This window comes from Trichosurus vulpecula, chromosome 9, assembly GCF_011100635.1.
Source record: "Trichosurus vulpecula isolate mTriVul1 chromosome 9, mTriVul1.pri, whole genome shotgun sequence".
Taxonomy (NCBI): domain Eukaryota; kingdom Metazoa; phylum Chordata; class Mammalia; order Diprotodontia; family Phalangeridae; genus Trichosurus; species Trichosurus vulpecula.
This window is the reverse complement of record NC_050581.1, coordinates 20,484,951-20,512,553: the sequence shown is the minus strand read 5'-3', so window position 1 is coordinate 20,512,553 and position 27,603 is coordinate 20,484,951. Positions and strand designations below refer to the sequence as shown.

Sequence of the window (27,603 nt, the reverse complement as noted above, 5' to 3'; positions counted from 1 at the left end):
CCAGATATTTATCAGGATGACTAGAGATGACCTAGGATGCAATGGGAGACCCTGGCCCTTTTAGGCTTAGACATTTTTATGTACTGACTTAGAGTGAGGTAACACCCTTTGGAGAAAGTGAAGCTGATGACCTTGCACAGCCCTCCTTCACTCAAATCCAAGTCAACTGCAAGTCATGTCATCACTTCCCTGATGTCATGGTCCTCTTAGAAAACAAAGGAAAAACAAAACCTGTGAGTAGACCAAACTGCCTGAAAGGTGACCCAGCTAGTTTAGTAACTCAGCTCGTCCTCTTCCTCTCCATCTCCTTCTCCTTCTCTCCAAAAAAAGGTAAATTTTGATGGCCAGAAACTGCCCAATTAACTTAGGGTTTACTGGCTACATTTCTTCCTTCATTTTCTTTCTTTCTTTCTTTCTTTCTTTCTTTCTTTCTTTCTTTCTTTCTTTCTTTCTTTCTTTCTTTCTTTCTTTCTTTCTTTCTTTCTTCCTTCCTTCCTTCCTTCCTTCCTTCTTTCCTTTCTTTCTTTCTTTCTTTCTTTCTTTCTTTCTTTCTTTCTTTCTTTCTCTTCTTTCTTTCTTCTCTCTCTCTCTCTCTCTCTCTCTCTCTCTCTCTCTCTCTCTCTCTCTCTCTCTCTCTCTCTCTCTCTCCCCCTTCCTTCCTGTTCACTCTGAAGCTCATAGGTTGGATCACAATAGGTCTCTGCCCAAGCTTCACTTAATGGCTTTATTTTGGGCCCTCCTGGCTTAGAGTGAATGTCAGTGGTAACTGTTTTTCTTTGGAACAGCAACCCTGAGAGTCTTCCCCTCCCAGCTTGACTTTTTTCCTTCTGTTTTTTCTAATTAAAGGGGACATCCCTTGACTCACTTCTTAAAGAGGACTATTTACTGAATGGTCATTACCTCACAGTGAGTACATGAAAAGGCCTAAGCCTAAAAGGGCCAGGGTCTCCCATTGTATCCTGGGTAATCTCCAGTCATCCTGATGAATATCTGGTCACTGGATCCAGATAGCTCTGGAGCAGAAAGTGAGGCTGGTGACCTTGCACAGTCCTCCATCACTCAAATCAAAGTCAACTGCAAGTCATGTCATCATTTCCCTGATGTCACGGTCTTCTTTGAAAACAAAGGACAAGCACTGATGCAGATATTTTGTGTTACTAGTGTAAACTAATTCCAAAGTTTATTTCCTCAGAAAGGTCTTCTTAGTAGCCTCTTTGTGCTTACCTCTACAATAAAGGAAGGGAAATCTCTCTTTGTTGTTTCAAGGCCTTCCTCCACCAAGAGGTTTAAGTCTCCTACCAAGAAGTCAGACCTCTCTGAATTTAACATGGCAACCAATATTTCCAACTTCTGAAGATGACTTTTATGTTGAGGTGGAAAGGAAACCCACACAGGGCCAAAATGAGCAACCGAACATTAAAGTACCAGGAAACCAGACCTCCGTGATTCTTTACAACTTACAGCCCAGGGAAAAGTACACGGTGAGAGCCCGAGTAAATACCAAGTCCCCAGGAGAATGGAGCGAGTATCTTGATGCCTGGACTCTTAGTGACAGTGAGTAACTAAATTTATCTCAGTCTTCACTGTACCTTGTTTTCCTTTTAGTGTTATTTTAGAATCTCTATATGCTTCCTCAGGAGTTGATCCAGAAATGATGGCTGATATCCATGATAAGGTAGCTATTAAGTGTGAGGGGTGGAGTGGGGTAGAGGGTTAATAAAATTATTTTGTTGCTTGACTCTCATAAACTGGACTGCAAAGTACAAAGAAAAACTTCACTAATTTTGCATTAGTGATAATTTAGAGAGGGACTGTTGTGAAGAACCACTGACTGAGCCTGGAATCTGGAAAATTGAGCTTGAATCCTAACTAGACCACTTGCTAACTGTGTGACCTTGGGTAAATCCCTTTCTGAATCTATTTTCTTATTTGTATAATGGGGATATAAATACTTGAACTACTTCCCTCAAAAGGATGGTTGTGAAATCAAATAAGTTAAAAATGAATGAAAGAGAGGGAAATGCATGATCATGTACAACGGTGATGTGCTTCTATCTTAGGGCATAAATTTGCTGCTACGTATGAATGAGTGCATATGTAAACTTTTCCCTGCAGGACCCAGGTCCACTCTTATCTTTGTTTCTGTCTGGGTCTCTCAAGTGGAAAAATGCTTCCTGCAAAAAAAAATAGGTATCACAACCAAAAACATACTTCTTTTAGCTAATTAATCCATACGTCTTAAGTCAATTCACTTAATCTTCAACCAGTAAGACTTAAAGAGAGGCACCTATGGGTATGTACCAGTAGATGTTCCCAAATCCTCCCCAGGATATTGTCACAGGATATGTCCGCATCCTTCACAGTAAGTTCACAATCAAAGTTCCAAACAAAGCTTCATCGTCATGTAACCTGCCTAGAATTATCGTAGAATGCCTATAATCAAATCCCTACATTAAAATGTGGCTCCCAGGACTGAAAACAATATTCAAGATTTGGTTTGACCAGGGCAGGAGTTGGTAGGCCTACCACTGGCCTTGTTCAGGACATCGTACCTGTCTTAATGCGTCTTAGGATTGTATTAATTTTTTGGCTAAGTCACATCATTGAATCATATTTAGTTCTCAGTAAAGCTACAGCCCCAGATTATTTATAGAACAGTTGCCCTGCCATATATCTTCTACCTGATACTTGTTGAGTTTTGAGTCCCAAGTATAAGACTTGATTGATTGATGCCTATTGAATTTCATCTTACTAGTTTCAGCCCTCTTTTTCTAGCCTATGGAAATCTTTTTCCATCCTTATTCTATATTCCAACATATTAGATCTCCTCACAGATTTTTGTTATCTGTGACTTCGTCCTAGTCATTGATAAAAATATTGAAGAGCCCAGGACCAAGGACAGACTCCTGGGTCAATTCACTGGAAACCTCCCTCCAGGTTGACAATGATCAATCCATTACTCATTTGCATCTAGCTTTTGAATCAGTTCTGGGTTCATAGTTGTATTGCCATCTAGTCTGCATTTCTCCTTAGTAATACATTATTAGCAATTACTTCCAGTAACTCCATTTACTTGAAAGTGACATAACTAGATTTTTAACAAAGTAGACTATAGTTCAGAATTACTATTTCAGACGGGAATTGCTCACATTTAGCCACTGTGCATAGGCGAGCTTTTATTGCACTGTTTATGTTGTTCCTATCTATAAAGGGAATGTTTTACCCTCTGCACCAGAACTGTGCCTTTATAGCCCAAGTATTGCTTTGAGTCTATGATAAGAATATTTTTCTAATTCCCACCCAGCCAGCACTTAACCTCGTAATACCTCCTATCATCTCCCTCTAGTGACCCATAACATAGTAGTTTATACCTTCCACACACTCAGTCTGTCACCTAGCTATAAAATGTAAAGCTGATACAGTGCTTTTATCTCATTTTTATCACATGTTCACATGAAATTGAACCTACACAGAACTTTGAGCATATGGTTTACCCAAATGTAATAGCTACATCTAGCAATTATTTAGCATTTTAAGGTGTGCAAAATGCTTTACAAATATTGTTTGATCCTCACAATAACCTTGGGAGGCAAGTACTATTATCCTCGTTATGCAGATGAGGAAACTGAGGCAGATAGAAATTAAGCTACTTGCCTATGGATACATAGACAATAAATATCTGAATCTGGATTTGAATTCAGGTCTTCCCGACTCCCGGTCCAGAGCTCTATCCACTGCCCTACCTAGCTGCTTAGTCACTAGTATTAAGGAATCCTTGGAGGCTTGAGATACCTACTTTGGGCATATTTAGTGTAGAGAAGACTCAGGGAGGAAATGATAGCTATCTTTAAATTTGTCAGGATCCAAAAAAGTCTTGACATGCTAGAATAATGGGCAAAATCTAATAAAATGAAATTGAATTGTGATGAATGGAAAGTTTGACATGGATACAAAAAAAACCAACTTCAGAAGTACAAGATGAAGTAGGGATGGTTGAGTGCCAGTTCTGAGGTGGACAAAGTTCAATAGGAATTAGGTGTGCAATGTGGCAACCAAGAATACTGTTATTCTAGGTGACATTAATAGAGGCATACCTTCCACGAATAGGAAGGTGGTGGTCCTGTTGTACTCTGTCCTCGTCAGTCCTCATTTGGAGTACTTTGCCTAGCTCTGAGTGCTACCATTCAGGAAAGACATTGATGAACTGGAGAATCAGAGGATGGTAACCAGAGGCGGTAAAGTGCCGTGAGTCCATGGCATTTGGGGATCAGTTGAAAGAACCGGGCAGGTTTAGTTTGGAAAGGAGAAGACTTGTGGGACATTGACAGCTTCCTTCAAATCTGGGAAGGGGCTATCATGTGGAAAAAGGCCCAAGGGGCCAAAACCAGGAGCAATGGGAGGAAGCTGCAAAGAAATAAATTTCAGCTTGATGTCAAGGGAAATTTCTAAAGGTTAGAGCCATCCCAAAGTAGAATGTCTCATGAAGTAGTGTGTTCCTCCTTTTTGGAGGCAGAGAATGTTTGGCATTCCCAACTTCAAGTAGAGAATGTATGACCACTCATCAGGTATGGTATAATGGATTTTTCTTTAATAATTCCTTTAATAGAGTAGACAACAGCTTTTATTTCTTCAATCCAAGGATTCTGTGAATATTTGAAGGGCTGTCATATGGTAGAGAGGAAGACTTATTCTCTTTGACCCAACGGTGCAGAGCTAGGAACAATAGGTGGAAACTGAAAAAAAAGAACCTTCAGGCTTGAAGTTTCCTAACTTTTAATTTAACTTAAAGTGAAATTGACTGCCTCAGAAGATGAGCATAGAGGGTGTGCTAGGTGTGCTGATCCACCCTACTCCACTGCTGAGACACTTATGTAAAATGTATAAGGTTTGTCCATAAATATATTAAGTGGAGGTCCACTGGTGAGAGTCAGAATAAAACTCCTTGGCTTTAGAGACATAACACAGTTCTCTTCCTATCAGAGCATCCTTTATTGGCTCCTGATTTCTCTATAATCCCTAATTCATGTGATCTCCAAAGGTTGGCCTTCTCTTCTGTCTATACTCTCTCCCTTGGTAGCCTCCTTCTTTCCTATGGCTCTACAGAGATGATTCTCAGCAGCCCACAGAACGTCCCCACCCAAACCTCAAATTCAGGATGTCTATAAATAATCTCACTATCCTTTCTTCCAACGACTGCCCTAATTTTCTTGGGTGTACCAAGTGTTCAAGGAAAACTAGCACCTCTGTTGTGAGGGCTTACTGAGCTCTTTTCAGGGTTGCTCTCCACCCCTGGTGTTCATGTGATACTCAACTCTCACCTGTGGTTACAAAAAGTGGTAGCATGTGCAGCAGCCACAACACAGTAGACTGTTGTCTTGGCAGACAGGGCTTAAGCAGGTTGAGGGTAACTGATAGGCCTCAAACCCATTAGTGAGTGTGGGAGAGGGGGACCAGCCGGGGTTGGGAGGGAGGGGGGTGGTGGTGGTGGTGTCTACCCTAAGCAAGTGAAGATTTCCATGGAATGGGCAGATGAGAACAATTTGTTCTGATGGCCTTGAAGGCTTTACGGAACACTTAGAGCTTGGTCAGACATAAAAGATTCCAAGTTCATCACTACATCCTAGGCCATTGACAGTCTTCCTGACTTTTGTCTTGCCACTGGACTTTGGTGACTCTGGAAGAGAGAGATTGATGGCTTTGTGCAACTCTGCCTCACTTAGATCCAATTCATGCACAAGTCAAGACATCACCTGTGATGTCACTGATCCCCTTCAAAAAACAACAAACAACAGTAACACCTCACACTTCCCATGTACATAGTTTTCTTCAAGATTTGAAGGACTGTCATGTGGAAGAAGTATCATTAGCCATGTTCTACTTGGCCTTGGAGAGGAAAGACCAGGACCAATGGATAGAATTTGAAAAAGGGCAATTTAGGCTAGATGTTAAAAAAATTCTAACAATTAGAATTTATGCTCCATAAAAGTAATGGACTCCTTTGAGAGACCAAATGAGGTCTCCTTTCTTGGAGCTCTTCAAGTAGAGTCTGGATGCCCACTTATCTGGTATTTATAGTGGGGCATACTCCATTGGGGTATGTGTTGGACTGTTGAAATGCTTTCCAACCTTAAATCTCTCTGACTCTGTGACATTTGACATTGAAAGTGCTGTAATGTATTTTTCCAGCAGAAGTCTTCAAGACATTGCTTCTGTTTGATGTTTCCAAGGCCATTGCTTTGAGTTCATCTCTCTTTTTAGCTATAGATATCAGGGTAGAAATGGCTCCCCAAAATTCACATACCTCATGTAACAAATCTCAGGAACATTTTTGCGTGGCAGAATCTGGTCTTTTACACCTTGCCACAATGTACAGTGTCGTACACATAATAAGAACCCAGTAATAGAGTTAATTAATCACAATTTAAAAGAGAAATTCTTAATCTAGGGTGCCTGACCTTGTTTTATGTTTTGATATATTTTGATATTGTATTTCAGTATTTCATTGGAATTCTGTGCATTTTATTTTATGCACTTAAAAACTATACTGAAAATGTATCCATAGACTTTACCACGGACCAAAGGTTAAGAACCCATACTCTAAGAAACTCTGGATACACACATATATTGAAATGACATCCTATTTTTACATAACTAATCCTAGTAATTAATTCCCTGCTACAACATAGTAGAGAGATTTTACGATTGAGCCAAAAGAACTAGCTTCTAATTCTGGCTTATCCACTAAGCAGGTATGACCACCTGAACAAGTCACTTTACTTCATTCGGTCTTAGTTTTCCTACTCTGTAAAGTGAGGGAGTTGAACTAAGTCATATCTATAATTCTTCCCAAGTATAAACAGTCTATAATAACATAATCCATCCTCTTTCTATGTTCCATTCAGTTGCCATAATAGGTGTGAGGGCCTATATAGAAAGGAGTTTTTCAGTGAATTGGAAGTGAAAATTTACTTCCACATTTGGTGGGGGGAGGGTGGGGTTGGAGGTGGGGGGGGCGGTGCATGCGTAACTTTGAGTAATAATCTGTTGAGATTAGTTAGCTCCATTGGCAAGAGTGTTATTTTAATGAGGCCAAAGTTCAGTTCCCATGCAGGTCAGTTAGCTCTACTTCATCTAAGGGCCACAGGCTACTCCCCTAACCCTTACTCTGCATTTCATATATCCATCCTTTTTATCACATAGGAAACCTGAGTGAGAGCATATGCTATAATAGTCCTCAGGGGATTCTTCTGGCTCACATTATACTCCTAACTTCCCCTGTCTCCCACATCCAGGGGCCTTTGTCTGCTCATGACATGCCTTTCCCCTTTCCGTTTGTGGCCAGAACCCTTCTCTCCTTTCTCTTGGGTTCAGGCTGAAACTCCAACCCATTTAGCCCCTCTTACCAGCTAGCCTGTGTATTCTCATTGACTCCTGGGGTTGATGACTGCCACTCTGTCTGCCCGACCTCCCTACCACTCTTTTCCAGGTATTAGGTAATCTACAGGTCATAGACTACACCTCAAGGGCATGGGATGGACTTCTTAGGGGATGAGCCACCCCTTTCCCAATAGAGTTATATTTAGCTAATTACCTGACCTGCCCTACTCACTCCTCTGGGGGTTATGTGACCCTAGAAGCAGCCTCAGGGTATTCAAAGTCCTCTCCTCTTCCCCCTCCTCAACACTTTTTGCTCCAGGTACTAGAATTTTTAGTGACAGTTCTGAGCATATGGATGATTTGACTAAAATCTATTCCACTTTTGAGGAAAGAAATGAAGCATATGCTTTACCAGTGATGGGTTAGTGCCTGGCAAATGGTAGCCATTTAAATATTAATTCATTTGAATTGAATATTCAGGATAGAATATAATTGTATTATAATTGTCCACCAAAAAGTATCAGTGCTATGGAGACTTACTCTGGAAGAATGTGTTGTGACATTTTAGGCATTACAAGGTATCGATTCAGTTGATTAGCAACCATGGATGCCATGGCCACCCAAGACAGCAACTCTCTCAAACCCCACTATATTCACTTCTCTGTCTCTGTCTCTGTCTCTGTCTCTGTCTCTGTCTCTCTCAGTTTCTTTCTCTTTCTCTCTCCCCCCTCCCTTTGTCATGCTCTGTTTTACAATTACATTTTGTTTCTGTTTTTCTTCATATATGTATAGTTGTCTCTATATATGCATATATACATACATATATGATTTAGAGATAAGAGGGGCCTTAGAGGGACATATAATTCAGCCCCCTAATTTTACAAGTAAGTAAACTGAGGCCCCAAGGGGTTACAGTACTACACCTAGGACACACAACTAGTAAATGGCAGAGTTGGGGCTTTGAACCTAGGTTTTCTAATTATAGACTGAATGTTCTTTCCAACTTGTGCATTGCACCATCTTAAGCCTGCTAGTGGCATTCACAAGCTTCAAGTAGGAGGCCTAGCTAAAAGCATCGTGCTGTCTAATTTAAGGATCCCTTGTTTGCATTTGATTCTCATGGAGGTTAAGTTAGTTTCATACATTGAATTGTGTTAATAACTAATAAGAGCTGGCTTATGGCAGGGGCTTTTTTTTTTTCCTGACAGAACTTCCTCCTCAACCTGACGGTATCAAGATTTCCAACATCACTGACTCCTCTGCCATCATTTCTTGGTCAATATTGGACGGTCATTCTATTTCTTCCATCATAATCCGTTACAAGATTCAAGGCAAGGCTGAAGAAAACCACGTTGAAGTGAAGATAAAGAACGCCACCATCACACAGTATCATATCAAGGGTCTAGAACCCCAAACAGCTTACTCGGTTGACATTTTTGCAGAGAACAATATAGGATCGAGCAATTCCCCTTCTCATGAACTGGTAACACTCCCAGAAAATAAAGGTTGGTGGAATAGATCATAGGCTATATAATACCATTTAAAAGATGACAACAATGTCCTACTGCCTAAAAAATCTTCCCTGTCATCTCATCTGCTTGAAATTCTATTGTTAGAGATTCATTCTTTTGGTTTAATACTTTGTTATCTACAGGTACTCTCTTAAAATTCAAATATACCTAGGAAGACTAATATATTACACTGTTAAAGTAATTTCCACAAATGTGCTAATGACTTTAATCAGATTACTTTTTCTTCAAGTAGCTATTAACAGGAAACGGAGGTAATGAAAATTGTAACCAAATAGGGAAGAGAAAAATGATTTTGAATTTTGCTTAGCCTGGGTCATAGGCTCAGAGGGGCTTAGAATTGGAAGAGGCTTTAGATACCATCTTACTGTTCCCTGGCATTCTATAGATGAGGAGACAAGAACAGAGAGATTAAAGGCTTCACCAGAAATGATCCAAGTATGTCTTAGCTGCTATTTATGCCGATTCTTGTCCTCGAGTCATCATTAGTCACACGATATTTACACCCCGTTTGAATCTTTCCATGTTCTTTGAATTATCAATAATTTTGATTCTTCTAAGATCATAATGTTCCATCCAAATAACATTACCAGGAGAGTATTGTGTTAAAACAACAACGGGCTTTTTGTGGCACAGTAAGCATTTATATTGAGGCACACAGTAAGCACTACGTATATCTGTGAGATTGTGAATCCTTCGTCAGAGGCTTAGCCTTTGATTGTGTTGGGAAGTTTTCTCTCCTCTTTTTCATCTATTCAACATTCAATTTATTCTTCAACTCTCAGTTCTTGACCCACTTTTTTCATGAAGCCTTTCCTGACCTTCCTCAGCCCATGTTGCTCCCTCCCCCTCTGAACTCCTCCAGTGCATGTTTATTCCACTCGGTTGTTTAAGCGTACACTTCAGCAGCACTATTTGAGCAGGGGTCTTGTTTATATTTCTCTGTGTTTTTCACAGCAGTGATCCCAATGCTCTGCACATAGTAGTTGCTTTATAAAATCCTTTGTTGGTTTGAATTGAATAAGGTCACCAGGCATCACTGGTATATGAAAGGGAAGAGAAGGAGAAAGGATGAAAAGCAGCTGTTTGGGCATGAGGTCTCCAATAGAGTGCATGAGAGGGAGGAAGACAAATTGCCTCCTTCACAACTTGTCCAGAACCAGAGATGAAGAAAGTCCTTCTAGGGTCAATATTCCTTTTGTAGTGTTGGAGACTTCCTGAGACTTGAGAAGTGGAACAAGATAATCTCTGTTTCAATAATTGCTCTCATTTTGTGACACTTTAAGGTTTTAAAAGTCCTCTTTTTTCTACCCTGTTTCTTTGTAAAACTTTAAGTATAACTGTGAAGTGTAGAATTTCAGAACTGAAAAGAATGGATGACTACCTGGTACAATGGATTTGGAGTTGGAGGACTTGGGTTCAAATCCTGACTCTACTATTTAATATTGGTGTGATCCTTAGCGACTCATTTGTCATTTGTAAATTGCAAAGCCCTATGTATATTGGAACAATTTACATCAGGGCTCTGGGACCCAGCTTCCCTGTCTGTAAAATGAAGGGGTTGAGCCATATGACCTCTGAGGTCTCTTCCAAATCCGTGATCACCTAGTCATGCCAACTTGTAGAAGAAACTGAGCCAAGAAAGAGGTAAGGTGACTTTTCTAACGTCACAGAGCAAATTAGTTCCAATATTAGGAATATAGCTCCTCCCCCAGCTCAGTACTTTTCTAATTGATCAGTCATCAATTTAAAAAATTGTTATTCACTGAATTCACTGCTTTTTGCAACTCTGTGTTCTCAGGCTACCCTCATACGTCTTCAATCCCTATATTAAGTTAGAGTTATCCATTTGTTTGGAAACAATTCTTTGAAAAAAGAATAGACATTTTCTGGACCATCAAAGCTTGTCTCTATACTTCTGTAACACTGGTCATCCATTTGGCCCTCTGCTTCTCTATAGGACCCCTAAAGCCACTCTCAAGCTAGGGGTGAATGAGGCTTACCAAAAAAATAGGTAAATGGTCTCTGCCCATCTTTACTAGAGCTTAAACAGATACCTATCTGTGCCATAATTAGGGTGAGGCCATTGATCTCTTTTGCCTAAGGCACCAATATCCAAGGGGGCACCCACATACACACATGTCACTTCTTCCATAGGTCAGTCTAGAGATGACTGGCCCCCCTGCTTCTCCAGTCATCCACCCATCTTCACTGTACTACAGAGCGTGATTCCGCTCTCTCGTTCTACCCTTAAGATCCCATTACCATGGTACTTTTATCTTGGGGGCCCTGGTTCTCTACCCCATACCCCTATGGGGATACAGATTTGTCACAATGGGAGATAGGCTTTTCCCTGCCCTGATATAACTATACCTGAGGTTGGAGGGTCACTTATACTGATGGTCACATATCTCCTCCCCTGGAGAATGTCCTCTGTGGCACTGCCCACCCTAACTATTCTTTCTGCCATTATAAGCTCTGGAGCACCCAACACTCCAAGTGATAGAATTTTTAGCTATGTGTCTAACCATTTTTGTTTTATTTCCTCCCAACCTTAGAACCAACAGACCTTGGAGGGGAGAAGATGCTGCTCATTGCCATCCTTGGCTCAGCAGGGATGACCTGTTTGACTGTGCTGCTGGCCTTCTTGATCATGTTGCAGCTGAAGAGAGCAAATGTCCAGCAAAGGATGGCCCAAGCCTTCCAAAATGGGGTACTGTGTTATTAACTATTTTCAGGTCTGCTTCTGTACTTATGACACATAGGTGGCCTTCTCTATAAACATGTTCTGACAAATTTGGGTCTCTCTAACCTTCCAACAATTCAATTTAACAAACATATTTTTTAAACACCAATAGGTCCTTAAAAATAGTAGTAGGCACTAAGCTAGGCTTCAGTGATATCCAGGCAAAAATGAAAAAGGTTCCGCCTTCAAGATACTTCCATTACCAATCTTCCAGGGTTGTGAGGAGCAAATGAGATAACATGTATACAACACTTTGCAAATTTTAAAGCCTTATATAAATGCTAGCAAACATTCTTCTTCTTCTTATTATTATTATCATTATCATTATGGAGACAAAGAAATATAGTAGAAGGAAAAATAAGGAGAAATCAAATATTAAGGGAAGGGAAGGCTTCATGGAGAAGGTGACATCATAGCCTTGAAGAAAGACAAAGGTATTGAGAGATGGAGATGAGGTGGAATTGAGTACACAGAGGCAAGATATGGGAATAGATGGTTATCAGATCTGGCTAGAGCAAAGTTCATGAAGGTAAGTAGTATAAAAGGATAGTAGAAAGGTAAATGGGAGCCAGGTGAAAGGCCTAATGGTCTAGAAGGCTTAAAGAATTTATGTTTTATCCTCTAGACAAGGAGAAACTACTGAAGATTTCAAGTGTCCTACTTTTCTTGTTGGCTTCCACTACAAATGGAAATTGGAGCTATGACCCCACCCTGCCCAAATAAACTTTCCAATAGAATAGGAATCTTTTGTCAAGGAAGTCAGCCCATAGCATATTGAGTGGTGTTTTACTAATAAGCTGTTGTAGTACTTTCCCTAGCTCTTGATTTTTGATTATCCAGACCTCCATTTTTTTAGGTTATTGGAATTTCTCTCCTGTTTAGGTGTTCTTCACACCCATAGTCACATCTCATGGAATTCATACTGTTTATTCCTTTGGCCTAGACATCATCAGTAGGCCACAACATCATCCTTTGTTAGAAAGCCTGAGGCTTCCACATCTGTAAAATTAACAAATACCTTATTCTATTGGTTTTCCAAATTTACAATTTGAGGAATGAATCTCAAGAGTGGCTCAAAACAAGATGCATACATATATTCAGAATCCCTTTTCTCCCCTTCATTAAAGTCTACAAGAGGATTGGTTGCCTGGCTCGGTGATTTGTTTTGGTCTAAAATTTAGCTTTAGTCAGCCTAACAGTCACCCTAAGGGGGATGACTAGCAGACTTGTGAAATGAACTGAGTACTATTAGGGGCCCAGAGCCTCTGCCAGTTTTGCTGTCCTGGAGGCAGAAATGCCTCACTTCTTGTGGATTCACAGGACTAGCTGAAGGTGAGTGTGTGTCACATGTAAGTTATTTCCATAATATTTCCAGTGCCCTGGTTTCCCATCCCGACAACTTCTCACAGACCTGGACAGATGGGAGCAGTGATAATACCAGAATTCAGACCCGCCCTCTGGGAACCCGACTGAATCTTTCATGGATTACAAGGACACACATATGAAGAAAGGGAACCCTGGATTTCCTAAAACACTGTGATAGCTTCCATATGAGTGGTCTTGAGGGCAGGGACTGTGCTGTATCTAAACTTTTATTAGCTTCAGCACTCAGTGTTGCACCTTTCACACATGTGCACTTGACTTGTCTAGGGTCACACAACTAGTCAATAGTCAATAAACATTTATTAAACACCTGCTGTGTGCTAGGTGCTGGAGAAGAAAATGGTAAATTTCCTTTATATTTCCAGTATCTTTGCCAAGAAAACCCCAAATGGGTTAACAAAGAGTCAGACATGACTGAAACAAGTGAAAAACAAAATGTGCCAGAGTTCGATTAAGCTAAGTTAGGTTTGGATTCGGATTCGCACTGGCAATAAAGCACACTCCTGAGAGAACATGGTTTTTGTTGAAAGACAGGGGAGATACTCTAACAAACACAGTTAACACAACAAAGACAAAGACACAAACAACATAGATTCATCGCCTCTCGGGGGAACTCCAGCACTTGATACTCTCAAAGCTGGGGGGGGGGGTCCCGGTTTACATAGTCCAGCTCAATCAAGGCCAAAGAGGGAAACTGATCCCAGGAAGCTTCCTCTCCATAGTGAGATCCCCATTAGCTTGTTCCATGTGGGAACTCTTATAGCTTCCTCAATAAGGAGGGCCTACTGCTAACTGTCCCAGATGTTCCCCTCCAGAAGGGGCAGCCACTCCCCTTGAGGGGGAAAGATCTTGTCAATCATTTTGTTTTTGAGAACTGGCTAGGTCCTCAAGAAGCAGTTTCAGAATTTTCTGTCCTTTGTCTTTAAGAGTTACCTGTTCTTTGTTAGGGCCTATCTCCTAGTGGGGCCTATCTCCTAGTGTATTCCATTGTCTGGGCCCATCAGCCAGAGAGCAGATGTCTGAGAGGTTAATGTCTGACTCTTTATTCCAAGCCAGAAAGTCTTAAGATCTTGCAGGAGCTGGGGGCATGGGGGGAAGGAAAAAAAGCTGGGCTTACACTATAATATGGAAGATCTTCTATAATGATTTATCATTCAGCCAGGCACTGTGCTAAGCACTGGGGATACATGTACAAAAAAAAGACAGTTCCTGCCCTCAAGGAGGTTATAATGGGGAAAAGACAAAATACAAAAGGAAGCTGAAAAGGAGGGTAGGAAGATAGTGTCTGACTAAAATCATGGTGGAGAAATTAGTAAGAGAGGTCCCAAAGTAGTACAGCCAAGTGAGAAATGGGGAAATTTCTAAACTGAGCTTTCTTCTTAAATGGAGGTTTGGAGTTCATGATCCCACCCTCCAAACAGAGAGGCAGAGGGTCATGATGAGGTAAACTGCAATGGCTGATCTTACAGTGTGATAAAGTTATCCTAATAATGAGCTTCCTGGAACATGGCAGAGAAATCAGTCAGAGAAGTCCCAAAGTGATGTAGTCAAGTGATAAATGAAGCTAGTAAATGTCTGACTGGATCTGAACTCAAGTTTTCCTGACTCCAAGTCCAATATTTGCTATCTAATGCACCACCTAATTACTTTCATATACTGAATGCAGTTCATAGTCCTATGGGATTGCTTATTTGTGTATTCTACTCTCTCAAATTCCATGTATTCTCTCCTAAGCTATGTAGATTCATTATCGGCATCCCTGAAATGGGAGGTTGGGGAAGAGAAAGTAGGAAGTTGCAAAAAAATATGGGGTTGCACTTTGGAATACCTCTTGTTTAACGCCAGGATGTCATAGATTGGCCTGTTCAGGTCAACATAGGAGAAAAAATGTCATATTAGGATAGATTCTCCCAAATATCAGCAGTTTAAGGACTTCCCACTTGCTCAAGGTCAGGCCTAGGTGACTCTAAGACGTAGAACAGACCAAGCCCAACCAGAGGAATTCTAATAGACAATCAGACAGAAATAGCAATGTGCACAACAGAATCATACCTTAGGCCTCTGTTCTCACAGGTTTATTGATAGTTTATTGATATATAGATAGAGAGATTTATCAATCTAGCTACATGTATAATATATTATATGTGTGTATATATGTGCCAATTATATATATACATTTGTGTATATATTATGTTTGTGTGTGTGTGTGTGTGTGTGTGTGTGTGAGTGTGTATAAAATCATCCAAACACCTCTCAAACCTCTGTGACCATACCAAACTTTAACACTGGATCTCAAGCAATCAATAAGCACTTATAATGAACTTAATATGTGCCAGGGACTATACTAGGTACTGGAAATTCAAATCCATAGGTGAAATATACACACACAAGAGGCTAATATTCTGATAGGGAATTTCACCTGGAACAAAAGAAGAATACATTTTTCAGTTACTGCTTTGACCTTCCCACATTCCTTCCTCATCCAGGATTAGAAAGATTAGCTACCAAAAAGTAAAAAAAGCTGTCGTGTACCTCGGTATTATGCAGCTTGTCACTTCTTTTCCTTTTTCCAGAGGGAAGAACCAGCTGTGCAGTTCAACTCAGGAACTCTGGCCCTGAACAGGAAAGCCAAGAACAACCCAGACCCCACAATCTATCCAGTCCTTGATTGGAATGACATCAAATTTCAAGACGTGATTGGGGAAGGGAACTTTGGCCAAGTCCTTAAGGCTCGTATCAAGAAGGATGGGTTACGGATGGATGCTGCCATTAAAAGAATGAAAGGTCAGTTCTGGGCCAAATATATCAAGTCTCCATTTGACTAGGGTAGGTCAAAAATTCAGCTTCCTGTTGAAATTGTCCTCTATGTACTAACTTTTGGGGAGGTAAAAAAAAAGTAACCAAATATCAGACATAACTGTCACGTCAAACTAGAGGCAATATTTCCTTTCAAATGACACTATTTCCTATGACACTCCTGGGATGTGTTGGCCGGCTAGCTGTTCTCCAGACATTTCAGTTCAAGCTCTCTCTCTGACCTTTTGCACAGATGGCCTCAGTTGTCTAGAATTCATTCCTTCCTTACCACCACCTCGTAGAATGCATCTTTTGAAGCACTATTTAGGTATTACCTCCTACATGAGGCCTTTATTGGTCCTCTATTCCCCTCCCTAGACCAGCCACCTCTTCCTCTTGAAATTAATAGTAATAGCTAGCATTATGTGGTAGTTTGAGGTTCACAAAGCACTTCACATTTATTATCTCATTTGATTCTCCTAACAGTGCTATTGAGGTAGGTACTATTATCCCATCTATTTTTACAGATGATGAAACTAAGGCACAGAGAGGGTGTGACTTGACCAAAGTCACACAGCTAATAAATGTCTGAGGCTAAATTTGAACTCAGATCTTCCTGACTCTAGGCCCAGTACTCTATACACTGTGCTACACAGGAGATTATTGGTCTATTGTGTTCATATTCACTTATTCCTGTTTGCAGCTTTAGAGATTTAATACAAGTTTGCAAACCTCACTGGGGAGAGACCATTGGATTAGGAATTAATTAATTAATTAATTCTCCCTGGGTAGAAATTCTGCCTTTGCCACTTACATTCATAAAATCATATATTATCACAGTGCCTTGGTTACCTTATCTATGAATTGAAGTGATTGGAATAAATAATTTCTAAGGTTCTTCCTAGTTTGAAAACCCTATGGTTTCTTTGCATTTAGCATGGAAGTAAAACAGGGAACCCCATGGACTTAATGACAAATATTCTTTAAGTGCCTACCATGTACAAGGCACTATGCTGGTAGCTAGAGATGCACAGGTAAAAACAATCACAGTTGCTGCCTTCTAGGAGCTTCCTTTGCACAGGTCGCACAATAATAGTAATATAGCTAGCATTTAGATAGCACTTTAAGGTTTGCAAAGTACTTTACATAGGTCATCTTACTTGATCCTCACAAAAGCTTTGGGGGTAGGTGCTTTTATTATTCCCATTTTAAATATAAGAAACTAAAGAAGGTGGGGGGTGGGTGTGCTGAGGGCCACACAGCTAGTAAATGTCTGGGGTCAAGGTTGAATTCAGATTTTCCTGATTCCAGGTCCAATACTCTATACATTGTGTAAATGAGCTGCTAGGCATGATGGTAGGGTAAAGAAACTCATATCAACTCATTACCTGGTAACACAAAGTTAAGAACTCTCTAATTTAGAAACTTTATCTTAATAGATGTTGGAGACCAAATTGATTTGTGAAGGCTTGCAAGAGTTTGATAGGTTCTTTAATTCTATTACCTACTCCACCCACCTCTTTTTTTTCTTTTTTTTTCTTTTTGCTTATTTTCTCTCAGGACAGAAACTGATTTTGTTTCTGTCCTTGTACCACTACCACTACCCCACCCTGTTCCCATTTAGCACAATGTCTTGCACATAATAGAAGAAAAACCAATCATACCCTTTTCCTCTTCATTATCTAACTGACCACCCCCCAGTGTGGTATAGATGATGGCCATTTGAGTTATAACAACTTAAGAAGCTAAACAAAATTCTGCATAGGCCAAAAGGGAAGGATGTTAGATACAGGAGACCAGTGTCAGGAAAGGCTCAGAGATATAATGCAATATCTTCACCTGAGGCAAAAAACATTTGGGAGAGGGGAGTGAGGCCAGGTGGTAATAGTACAGAAGATAGTCCTGTGAGTGTGGTCCAGCTGAGAGAGGAGAAGGTCTGACCTTCACGCTCTTGGGTGTTTAGTTGGAATGGGCCATAGGGGTGACACAGTGATAGGACCATGATGGCAATGGCCTAGGGAAGGTTGTGAAATAAGGATCAGTGTGAGACTACAAGACTATATAGGGACATGATGTCCATTCCATTAAGGATACTGTGCTTCCCCAAGAGGAGGAAATACCTTCTTCCCCCACCTCTACCCAGATGTCAGCACAATGGAGTAAGGCTCTTTCACCAGATCCATTTGTCAGTCTGGCAAGGCTTCAAAGATGTGAATAAAGTTTTAAATGTGGGAAACTAAATGATGCCACAAACTAACAAAAAATGAAATCTGAAAGAAGAGTAGGATTGAGGATGGGGTGGAATATAACAAATTTGGTTTTAGATGTGTTGAATTTGAAGTCCAAGTGGAATATTCCAGTGGTGATATACTGAAAAACTGGAGACACACACAGGTCTAGAAAGGTAGGGTAGAGCAGATTGTAGAGATTCAGACAAAGGAGTTTAAATTTTATGTGGTGGGTAGCAATGGGGGGTGTGGGTGGTAGCCAGGGTTATTCAATCACCTCTATTTGTCCTTTTTACCCTTCTACTGCCTCATTGCCTAGATGGATTTCTGAGTATAAAATGGTACTTCTCTCCTCTGGGAAGTTAAATAAAAGGTAATTGTCATTATCTTTTATAGTTCTGACATCTCAGCCATAGTTAATAAATGCCCTGGCAAAATGCTTCAGTTTCTTGGTCTCTGTCTCTCTCCATCTCCCTTCTTGGAGATGTCTCCTCATTAATTCATCAATTGCTTCCTCTTATGTTCATTTCCAATAATCACATAGAGACTGGGAAAGACCTGTGGTAAAACACTGTTTGCTCAGATTATGTGCCTGCTGGCCTGCTCCATCTTCTTCTTCTTCCCTAAACAAGGACCAGTTTCCAGCTGGGGAGCTAAGGAAGATGAATAAGCACCAGCTTTATTACCAGGTCTTTTTTTTTTACCATGATTGTATTTTCTCCTCTTATGATATAGAATGGTTTCATGTCGGTAGGAATGAAAGCCCTATTATGGTGGTTCTGAGTGACAATATAGAGCCAGCGTTTCATAGAGGAGACCTTTTTAACAAACTTCCAAGAAGATCCTATTAGAGTTGGAGAAATAGTTGTCTTTAAAGTTGAAGGAAGAGATATTCCTATGGGTCACAGAATCATTGAGGTTAATGAAAAAGATGATGGAACTGTCAAATTTCTGACTAAAGGAGCTAACAAGGAAGTTGATGATAGAAGTTTGCATAAAGAAGGTGACAGCTAGCTAGAAAAGAAGGACGTTGTAGAAAGAACAAAAGAGTTTTTGCTATGGGTTGGAATGGTTACCATAATCATTAATGATTATCCAAAATTCAGGCATGCTCTTTTGGCTGCAAGGGGTACAAATGTGAATCCTAAAATGAGAAGCAATTCTTGGGACTAGTCCAAAATGCATTCTATTGAAAAAAGAAAAACTAATATTTGTAAAATGTTCCATTTTCTATTGTCTAAATAAATGGTTCATGAATTAAATCATTAGTTTTTATCTCAGCAGTCTTTTTTTCTGTGATTAATTTTTGGGCTTTCAAGGGCCAACTCCTCCGCAGGAGTCATTTGAAAAATTCTGAGCAGAGGAATGGCATAGTCAGGTCTATGCCTAAGAAAGACTATTCTGGTGGCAGTGTTATGAATGTATTAAAGGGGAAGGAAGGAAAGTCAAGAGAAGAAGAATAAGAAAATTATTTCAATAGTCTAGGTGGATGGTAATGAGACTCTTGGCAACATAATTTATTCCGCATCTGAGTACTTCCCTAATGGCATAGTATGATCGAGATAATACATGTGGGTTAAATGCTTTCTCTACTCCTCTACTTCACATGCCCAAACCAAACACCCATTTTTCACTATTGTTACACTCTGGAGAGAAGCATTATGGGGCGGTGGAAGTTGCAGATGGATTTGAGAGATATTACTAAGTAAAAATTGATATTACTTTATAAAGTAATTGGGTATAAGAGGTGAAGACAAGGTAACAGTGAAGTCACCACAAAGATTCAAATATGGGATACTGGTGGCACAGACAAAAATAGTTTAGTCAAGTAGAGGTGGTATTTGAAGCTGTAAAAGATTGGCAAAGGTGAGATCGTAGGGAGGGAAAAGAAGAGAGTGGAGGACAATACCCATAGTAAGGGGTTAAAAAGAACATGTACGTGTCTTTGAGCCTAGGAAGGAGATCTAATAAGAGTCAGATGTCTACTGTGTCAGAAGCAATAAAGAAGGATGAGGAAAACTGGATAGACTGAAGGAGGACTTCATGGAGGACAAAGGCCATTAGTTTTGGTGATTCAGATGTTACTGGTGACTTTTAATAGAACTATTTCAGTTGAGTGGTTAGGGTAGAAGCCAAATTAGGAGACACTGGAGTGATAATGGGGTGTTGGTGGTAGAATGGAGTCATATAGACAACTTTTTTCAAGAAATGTATCAGTTGAGCTCTGAGTGCACATTGAAGCATGGCTTTTTACTTTATTTTTCTTGAATTTCCCTCCCCCCACAACATGGCTAATATGGAAATATGTTTTGCATGTCTTCACATGTATAATTGCTATCATCTTAATGTGGGAGAGGGGCTGGAGGGAGATAATTTGGAACTCAAAATTTTAAAAAATGAATGTTGAAAGTAAGCAAATAATTTTTTTTAAAAAAGACATTTATCAGTAAAAGCAAAGAGAGGAATGGGACAGAAGCCTTTTTTTAATATTGAAGAGATCTAAGTGTATTTGTATGAATATAGGAAAGTACCAGTGGAGAACAGGCTCCTAAAAGAGATGGTATGGGATAGGGTCAAGAAGAATTAGTAATAGAGATACTTCTCTGTGACCAGTGGAAAGCAGGAGTTATTGAATGAGGATTCTTAGATATTTTGAGCAATTTAGAAAGGAAATTGAGAAAATACATCCCACCTGTATGACCTCAGACAAGTCATTTAACCTCTCTTGGCTCACAATTTCCTGGAAATAACACTGAGTCATAAAAACTTAAGAACAATATTTTTAATAGATGTTGCCATCCAAGGTACTCATAATCTCCAAGGCACATGAAATGGAAAACTTTCAAACATAGCCACTTATCTGCAGAGATCAAAATGGTGTGGGAACAGGATGAATCACATATCATCACCATTGTCCTTTTTGCTATATGCTCAGCGGGTACTCACACAGTCAGAGAAAGGCCTCCATTACTTTGGGTTGACGTCCTATGGAGGAATTACAGGTGTTACAGATTTGCTCAGGATGAGATGACATTGCAGTATCCAAAACAGTAAGATGTCAGATCCGTTAAAGGAGTGTTGGGTTTTTTGTTGTCATCATTGTTGTTTATTGTCACATAAGGAGACTAGAACTTAGACTAATCCTAAGATTTTATCCAAAGACTTTCTTAGGCTTAGTCACCTACGAGAATGAAGAGCTCCATTTTTCAGAATTTTGATTTGTATTGAAGTTTTCCATAGCAATTTTACAATCATTCAGGAAAATCAGTAAGTTAAACGATTATGAAATTTTGGGGGGGAGAGGAGTAAGATGGAAAAGAAGAAAGAATATCATCTGTATATATATATATAATATATATACATATAATATACATATATATATGAGTATGTGTGTATACACACACAAATATGGACACTCACAGGAAACTAACTACCATACTAGAACACTGAAGACACTTTGGAACATAATTTCATCATCAGGCAAGTTAGAATCCCCCCACCCAGGTCGCTCACCCCTGTACAAAAGATTTTAAATTGCTGAAAAATTTTATTTCTTATAAGGTCACACAATATGGACCTTGAGGAGGGATAACAGCAAATTTTTAATGTATTTTCAATAAGATTTAAATATTTAGAGATAGTCTTCCCCAGGGTTGTGCTAGAATGAGACATACATTTTTGTGTACAGCTGTGGGGGGAAATTTGTTCATTTAATACACATTCATTAACAGGAAATTTGCCTTTTTCTTTTCTTTTTTTCCAATGGGCTGTGGGGTGGGAGAGATAGAAAATAGATTTCAGCTATTTTCATTAAATGGAGGGTGCTGCTGTACATATGAAATGTCACATGATCTTTTAGATGAGGTCACAGTATCATTATTATTTTTACTTAACTGTTTTACTTTGTTACGAGGGACCTCTCAAAAACTGAGAGTAATCAGTAATTGTAATATAAAAACAAAACATATCAATAAAACCAAAAGTATAAAAATAGTCTAAAAGTATAAAAATAAAAATAGTCTAAAAGCCTATAGACCCTTTCTCAGAATGTTTTCACATAACTGAGTGAAATACTACATTTCAGCTAGAGGTTGGAGAAAATGAAGATGTAATCTTTTTTTCCCAATCAAGCTAATGTTTTGAAATCTATCCTGGGACTCCCTGGGTGTCCATGGACCCTAGGTTAAGAACTCCTACTTTGGAACTTTTATTTTCTTTCTCATACCTGTAACAGACCATCTGGTTGGTGTGCTCATGAGTATGGACATAGATAAGAAGGGACAAAAAGATGAGATCACATTTAGACAGTTTTCCTTGTCTCTGGCATCTTCTATAAGAGATTTAGGGAGTGCTATATAGAGAAAGTCAAAACTATGGAAAGAAATTAGATTAATGGATTAGTTGTTAATTCTAGTTGTCAGAGCTATTCCATCCCTGTTCCCTGGTAGATCACTTGTTCACTTTCCTACCTGTAAATAGATTTAACTACGCAACTAAAAAAATCAGAAATGAGATCCTAGCGATTGGGTCCTATTAGGATTTTGCATAAGATAAAGCCTAAAAATAATCTATTAGTTTAATTTTTGTCTAAGACATGAAGGTAAGTGGGGGACCAAAGTATGTAAGAGGGGGAAGAGGCAGTTGATTCAGAGAAGATACCATTAAAAGGGATTTAAATCAATGGCATTTTTTTTCCTTCCAGAATATGCCTCCAAAGATGACCACAGGGACTTTGCTGGAGAACTGGAAGTACTTTGTAAGCTTGGACACCATCCCAATATCATCAATCTATTGGGAGCATGTGAACATCGGGGTAGGATGCTTTTCACTGCTAGCTTAAAATATAGATCCAAATTAGAATCTAGAAAGATAATAATCGTCAAGAGTGTAGATAAAAATATCACTCTCATACTAAATGCTTAAGAAAAAATAGGGTACATCTCCTAATTGTCAAGATGCGTAAAGTGGTGTTATATGACTAAATATTAAGCCTGGAACAGTAGCATCTGACTTTGGTTTATTCAGTGCTGCTTATGGGAACTCACCACAAACTTCCCGTGTTCCAAACACTCACAGAAGTATTTCCCAGCTGTCACTACCTCTAAAGAACTGCTGCCACCAGAAACAGTGGTAATTCATGTGTCCTTTCTGACATTCCTGAAACTTCCTCCTTTCTTCCCAATTTAAACTATCCTAGTAATTTTTTTTAATTTTTTATAAATTTCTTTATTTATTTTTAGTTTACCACACACGGTTCTACATAGTTTTGAGTTCCAGTTTTTCTCCCCTCCCTCCCCCCTCCCTCCCCAAGATGGCATGGAGTCTCATATAACTGTCATGTATGACTTTGCATTGAATTAATTTATGCACTAGTCAAGTCGTGGAGAAGAATTTTGACCAATGGAATGAATCATGAGAAAGAAGAAACAGAACCAAAAAAAAACCCAAAAACAAAAACAAAAGAGTATCCTAGTAATTTTTAAGCATTGCTGATCCCCAAATTGATAGTTATTATTCACAAAAATAATAATATCTTAATATACACTTTTATGTTTACACGGACATAAGTTTTTAGGTGTGTGGGTATGCCATTCATTGGTACAGACTGCAGCCCTTCCATACCTTCTCACTTTATACCATTCTAGTCCATGTCTTTCCATAAATTCTCTATAGAGGACCTAAACAACAATCAAAGAGCTTTAACAATCCTTGTTTCTGGTGTAGTACTAGGCAATCAATATGTTATCCCTAAGTCTTCCTATATGGTAGGTTCAGCTCCTCATTTTCCAGTCAAACATGTCTCTGATGATGTCTTTTGTGCTATCCCAATGCAAGTCATCACTGATAATATGCTTCATACACTCTACAATTCAACCAAAGACACCCGCTCACTATTCTTCACACATGACATTCCATTTCCTATCTTCATGACTTTGCAGAGATTCGCCCCAAGCTTGGACTACACAGCCTTCTCTTTGAACCTCTGGCATCCCTCAGAGTTCAACGCCACCTTCGCTTGAGGCTTTCCCAGACTCATCTCGCCTCAAACCCCTATGAGGGATGAGGAACTTGTGGCCTCGAGGCTACACATGGCCCTCTAGGTCCTCAAGTGTGATGCTTTGACTGAATCCAAACTTCACAGAACAAATCCCCTTAATAAAAGGATTTGTTCTGTAAATCTTGGTCTCAGTGAAAAGGCTGCATCCAAGGACCTAGAAGGCCACATGTGGCCTCGAGGTCACAGGTTCCCCACTCCTGCGCCTAGCTTCTAGTGACTCCTCACCAAAATTATCTTGTACTTACCTTTTGCATATTTTTTTTAAATATATATGTGTTGTATCCCCCTATATAATGTAAGATTCTTGAGGGTAGGGACTTTAATTTTATCTGTGTCTCCCTAGAATCTAAGTGCCTGGCACATAGTAGTAGGTAGTTAATAATTCCTTGTTAATTGATTGAATGATAGCAGCCTATTTGAACCACTACACATTTTTTCTCTGCTCCTTGGGTCACCTGAATTTTCTGAGAATTTTGTGTACCATAAAAACAAATGATAATAAAATATTATAATTTTTATATTTTAAAAACTATCTTCTCATACACTCTCATCTATCCTAAAAACCCTATAAAGCATAAGCTTTTAACATTAATTTAAATATTAGCTGCAGAATCACTAAATTTTAGAACTGAAAAAGACCTTAGAAATCTAGGCTAACTCCTTTGTACAGATACGCACCTAGAAGGTTCAGCAATATGCCTCCAGTTAAATGGCCACTTAGTGACAAAGTTGACCCTATAACTCAGTCTCTCAACTTAGTCCAGTGATGTTATTCAACAAATATTTGTTGTGCCCCTCCTATATGAAGCATCATGAGAAAAGTTTCACTCAATGAGCCTGGGTATGAGTAGGTTATAAAAGTCTTCTATGGGTTCAACTTCACATTAATTCTTGTCAAGGACTTCATTTTGCCTGGAAAAATTTGCTCATCTAGCAATTACTTACAAACTTGGCAACATTTTATTGGACTCTGCAACACAAACACCAACAACGGAAGCCAGGACTTCTTCCTTTTCCTCAATTTATTAAACTAAAAATACCTGTATCTGAAACAATTTTAAAAAATCATTCACCAAGCCAATGGTAAAGCCAAACAACCTCCCTCAAGTTAAATGACAATGACATTTCTTTTAGAAAAAAAAAAGAAGGTGGGAGGTGATTCTCAGAAACAATGGTAGAGTTCTTGGCCATCTTGTACATAGCAATTAATCAAATGATAATAAAGGCTAGACTATATCTGCTTTAAATTTGACCTTTCAGCATGACAACATATATTTCATTCTTGCAAATCCTAGTTTAAAATGGGGGTAGGAGGTGGGGAGGAGAAACAGGGCGTGAGAAAATAGATTCCTTACACCACTTATGTATATATCTTCTTATATTAAAAGCAAAATTAATTCAAGGATATTTTAATTACAACTAGCACTTAACATTATTAATCTTTGAAATTAAAATTTTACATAAAACTTTTTAATTGTGATATACTTCATTATATATTAAAAATATGCAAAATCCTTTCTGTTACTTTCTATTTCTGTTACTTTTTATGTGATTTGAAATTCAATGTTATGAGGAAGGCAAATTGCTTTCCAATGTGATGAGAAAAGGAAACATTAATTTCAACAAAATATATGGATTTCATTTTTTCGAGGAACCACAACTTGCATCTAGAGTCATTATGAGCTTCCTGGTATCTTAGAGGAAATGATAGATGACCGAAAATGTATTATACCTACTAGTGACCATTTGTCCAAAGTTTTCAAATGCAGAAATCCTCTAATGCAATGCTTTTTCTCATAGCCTTTCCCCTCTTTACTGCCTCCACCCAGGGGAAAGAACTACATTCACATATAACTAACTGCTGTTATTTAGCTTTACTTAATACAGAGATACATCTGAAACCCCAACTCACTCAAGCAAAGTTTTGTCTGGATGTAGGACCTATGCTTTTTAAGAAAGACTTTAATTCCATTCCACTATTTCTGAGAAAATAAAAGCATTCCAGAAAACTTTCTCCTTCTTTTTCCATCTCTTCTTTTGTGTCTAGGCAATTTGGGAGAGATGAACACTGTTATTCTTCTACAGATGCAACAGAAATCATATATTATAAGATCAGAGATCTAGACCTGAACAAACCTCAAAGACCATCAAATCCAATCTCTCCATTTTACAGATAAGAAAACTGAGACCCAAACAGGTTAATTGACTTGCTCAAAGTCACATCGGTAGTAGCAGAGGCAACATTTGAACAAAGGGCCAGGGCTCTCTCCAATGTATCACTGGGTCCTGCATTTATATATGGTAAATATGGAATGGGAACTTGATTTCATCTACCTTGCAGTTATCCTGTAGAGTTACCTAAATTGTTAGATTAAGGAAGAATTTAAGCTTTTACGGATAGGACCACTTACTCCCTGTTTGAGCTGGGCCTCCTTAACAACAGGGAAAACAAGAAACCTCATATTTTAGAGTCCATATATTACTAGTTTAGAGCTGATGGAATGTTGATGCCATCTTATTTTCCTTCCAGGGTATTTGTATCTCGCTATTGAGTATGCTCCTCATGGAAACTTACTTGATTTCCTACGGAAGAGCAGAGTGCTGGAGACAGACCCAGCATTTGCCATTGCCAACAGCACAGCTTCTACACTGTCCTCCCAGCAGCTGCTACACTTTGCTGCAGATGTGGCCAGGGGCATGGACTACTTGAGCCAAAAGCAGGTTTGCCTTGATCATTTGGTGCCACACAAATCTTCTTGGATAAAGAATTTTTCACCTAACTTAGAATTTAGTGTGTGTGAGTGTGTGTATGTGAGTGTGTGTGAGTGTGTGTGTGTGTGTGTGTGTGTGTGTGTAAATAGCTGTTTTGGAACAAACCTGCCTTATTTCATTGACTCCCACAATTTCCCCCTCCAGACCTCAATTTCTTTGCTAGTATGTGTCTTCTTTCAATTTTATTTATTTATTTTTGGAGGCAATCAGGGTTAAATGACTTGCCCAGGGTCACACAGCTAGTGTGAGGCCAGCTTTGAACTCAGATCTTCCTGACTCCAGGGGCAGCCACTTAGCTGCCCCTAATATGTGTCTCTTTCAAGCTACATACACTCTGTGTTACTGATATTTTTTTTTGCTAAGTATGATGTGTTCAGTAAGTTTTATTATAGGGCTTAATTTCTGGGGTATTGGGGCAAGGTATTAACTCTTCTGGGTTACCTAGACTCCAAATCGTGCGGTATAATGATAAGTTGTTAAGTTGGACTTGAATGATTTAATTTTTTTTTCCTGTCAACCTATGATTGCATCGGTATAGGGAACTCTTGGTGCAGAAATACCCTCCGTGAGTACAGGTTGCAACTTATCTGTAATTCATAACCTTAAAGAGTTATTAAGTTACAAAAGGTTAAATGTCTTACCCATGGGTCATGTGTGTCAAAGACAGGTCTTCTTGACTCTAAGGCCAGCCCTCTAGCTATTTACTAATCTCCA

General features: G+C 39.2%; 1 protein-coding gene and 1 pseudogene across 1 annotated transcript in view; both read left to right on the top strand.

The window, feature by feature from the left end:
- TEK (TEK receptor tyrosine kinase) overlaps window positions 1-27,603 on the top strand; it is a 126,218-nt gene that overhangs the window by 76,664 nt on the left and 21,951 nt on the right. The window contains exons 12-17 of the mRNA XM_036738129.1: window positions 1,267-1,554; window positions 8,586-8,882; window positions 11,465-11,619; window positions 15,609-15,819; window positions 22,762-22,872; window positions 26,648-26,838. Of these exons, the coding sequence (XP_036594024.1) occupies window positions 1,267-1,554; window positions 8,586-8,882; window positions 11,465-11,619; window positions 15,609-15,819; window positions 22,762-22,872; window positions 26,648-26,838 (1,253 nt within the window). The remainder of the gene's footprint in view (window positions 1-1,266; window positions 1,555-8,585; window positions 8,883-11,464; window positions 11,620-15,608; window positions 15,820-22,761; window positions 22,873-26,647; window positions 26,839-27,603) is intronic.
- On the top strand, window positions 18,765-19,232 carry LOC118831048 (annotated as a pseudogene).